Here is a 2750-nt window from a genome sequence, read left to right as displayed (position 1 = left end):
GGGCAGGGCAGGTGTGTGTACGAGGCCCTCTGCAGCAACGCCACCTCCGAATGCCCGCCGCCCGTCATCACGGAGGTGGGTCCCCCTGGGGCCAGGGCCGCCGGTGGGAGGGGAGGGACCCCACCTGAGCCCGGCCCCGCGCCTCGCCCAGCCGCCCAAGCCGCCCGGCTCTGCTGATTTCAGATCCAGCCGGAGACCGGCCCCCTGGGCGGCGGCATCCGCGTCACGATCCTTGGGTCGAATCTGGGGGTCAGGGCGGACGACGTCAAGAGCATCACCGTGGCCGGCAAGAACTGCGCCTTTGAGCCAGAACGGTACTCCGTGTCCACCAGGTGAGTGGACAGTCGGTGGCCTGGGCTCCATGGGCCAGGTCAGTCCCCACCTGGGGGGCCGGGGCAGACGAGGAAGAGGGACATGGGGTGTGGGTGCCCGGGACTCCCCACCTGACGTGCTAGTCAGGAAGGGTCTGGGGTGAGCCTTGACAGTGACCCCACCCTGCCTGTTGGCCCCCAGGATCGTGTGTGCCATTGAGGCCACGGAGGCGCCCTTCACGGGGGGCGTGGAGGTGGACATCAATGGGAAGCGTGGCCACTCTCCACCCCACGTCCAGTTCACCTACCAGGTGAGTGCCTGGCTCCCCTGACCAGGTGGGGACGGACCGGGCGGGTCCGACCACTGCTGCTGACTCCTGGACGGTTGGGGGCTGCGCCCTTCAACGACAGTCACGATGGAGGGGTGGGGAGGACTGCCGCCCAGCCCTGACCTGGATGCACCACCTCTCTCCTAGGAGCCCCAACCCCTCAGCGTGGAGCCGAGGGAGGGGCCGCAGGCAGGCGGCACCACGCTGACCATCAACGGCACCAACCTGGACACAGGCTCTAAGGAAGACGTGCGCGTGACCATTGGTGGCGTCCCTTGCAATGTGTGGGTGTCGCCTGCGGGGCCCCCGAGCTCTGGTCCGCCCTGGCCCTGGGGACCCTGCGTGTGTCCTGGAGGGAGCGGTGCCGTGGGCCTGGGCCCTGGCCCCCTGGCCCCCTGGCCCCCTTGCCCAGGGCTGGAGTTGGTCTCGGGGTGGGGTTGACACTAACAACGTTCACCTCCAGGACGCAGTTTGGGGCGCAGCTCCAGTGTGTCACGGGCCCCCAGGCAGCCCCGGGGCAGCTGTCCTTGGAGATCTACTACGGGGGCTCCCTGGTGCCCAGCTCCGGAATCACCTTCACCTACCGCGAGAACCCCGTGCTGCGGGCCTTTGAGCCCCTGCGAAGCTTCGCCAGGTGTGGCCTCTGCCCTGCCCACCGCCCACCAGGGCTCCCCGTGCCACCCCCACCCCCAGCTACTTCCCTAGTCCCCTACGCCCACTGCCTGGTGAGGATGCAGGAGGGCTGGTCTTGGTGGCAGGAGGAGGCTTCCATAAAAACCCCACTGCACCCCGAGATCCACTCCCTCCTAGAAACCTGACAGGCGGGCCCTAGAGCCCCGTGCCCAGAGACGCTCAAGGATGGCGGGACTCACAGTCACAGTGCTCCGAGCACACCCCAACATACAGCAGGCACGGGCTCACGGGGACCCGTGTGTGCCCCCAAAACCAGTTTGGGGCCAGGGATTTCAACCCCGCCTTCCCTAAGCCCACCACATGGCCAGCATGAGGGTGTGGGCCCGGCTTCACAGGGCGCCTGCTCTGGAGCTGGCTGGGTACCTCCCTTGCCCAGCTGTGCCCACTCAGGTACCCCCTACCCCCAGTGGCGGCCGCAGCATCAACGTGACCGGGCAGGGCTTTGGCCTGATCCAGAACTTCTCCATGGTGGTCATTGCGGAGCCTCTGCAGCCCTGGCGGCGCCGGCGGGAGGCCGGACCCCTGCCGCCCCACACGGTCAGTCCTGCTGCCGGCTGGGGCTCAGAGCCCCCGCTGGACCAGGGGGCCGGCTGGGGAGGGAGTGGCTGTGCCCCGTGGCCTGACAGACAGCCCTTGGCCTGCAGATCGTGGGCACGGAGTACACACGCCACAACGACTCCAGGGTTGTGTTCCTGTCCCCGGCCGTGCCTGAGGACCCCGAGGCCTACAACCTCACGGCACTCATTCAGATGGACGGGCACCGTGTCCTGCTCAGGACGGAGGCCGGGGCCTTTGAGTACGTGTCCGATCCCACCTTCAAGAACTTCACAGGGGGCGTCAAGAAGCAGGTCAACAAACTCATCCACGCCCAGGTGAGGACGGCGCCGGCTGGGGCCCGACCAGGTGCGGGTGGGCCAGCGGCTCAGGGTCTGGGCTGAGCTGGTCCAGGGGTCCCTGAGTCCCTCCTGGTTATGGTGACCCCGCCCCCACCCCCAGGGCACCAACCTGAACAAGGCAATGACGCTGCATGAGGCAGAGGCCTTTGTGGGGGCGGAGCGCTGCATCATGAAGACGCTGACCGAGACCGACCTGTACTGCGAGCCCCCGGAGGTGCAGCCGCCCCCTAAGCGGCGGCAGAAGCGAGACACGACACTCAACCTGCCCGAGTTCATTGTACGTGTGGGCAGGGCAGGCGGGTGGGGCGCCAGGCTGTGCCATGGGGTGCTGGGCACTTGTCTCAGCCAGGCTTGTCCGCGCTGAGCCCTCCCATCCACGCAGGTGAAGTTCGGCTCCCGGGAGTGGGTGCTGGGCCGCGTGGAGTATGACAGTCGTGTGAGCGAGGTGCCGCTCAGCGTCATCCTGCCGCTGGTCATGGTGCCCATGGTCGTCATCATCGCCCTGTCTGTCTCCTGCTACT

The 2750-nt window shown here is 67.8% G+C and overlaps 1 protein-coding gene across 1 annotated transcript in view; it reads left to right on the top strand.

The window, feature by feature from the left end:
• Positions 1-2750, top strand: part of PLXNB2 (plexin B2) — a 61180-nt gene that overhangs the window by 32858 nt on the left and 25572 nt on the right. The window contains exons 17-25 of the mRNA XM_015568718.1: positions 7-75; positions 184-332; positions 514-622; positions 788-924; positions 1104-1274; positions 1741-1870; positions 1978-2205; positions 2330-2506; positions 2612-2744. Of these exons, the coding sequence (XP_015424204.1) occupies positions 7-75; positions 184-332; positions 514-622; positions 788-924; positions 1104-1274; positions 1741-1870; positions 1978-2205; positions 2330-2506; positions 2612-2744 (1303 nt within the window). The remainder of the gene's footprint in view (positions 1-6; positions 76-183; positions 333-513; positions 623-787; positions 925-1103; positions 1275-1740; positions 1871-1977; positions 2206-2329; positions 2507-2611; positions 2745-2750) is intronic.

Source organism: Myotis davidii, unplaced genomic scaffold (assembly GCF_000327345.1).
Source record: "Myotis davidii unplaced genomic scaffold, ASM32734v1 scaffold845, whole genome shotgun sequence".
Taxonomy (NCBI): domain Eukaryota; kingdom Metazoa; phylum Chordata; class Mammalia; order Chiroptera; family Vespertilionidae; genus Myotis; species Myotis davidii.
The sequence above is the reverse complement of the archived record's forward strand: the minus strand, read 5'-3'. Positions and strand labels throughout refer to the sequence as shown.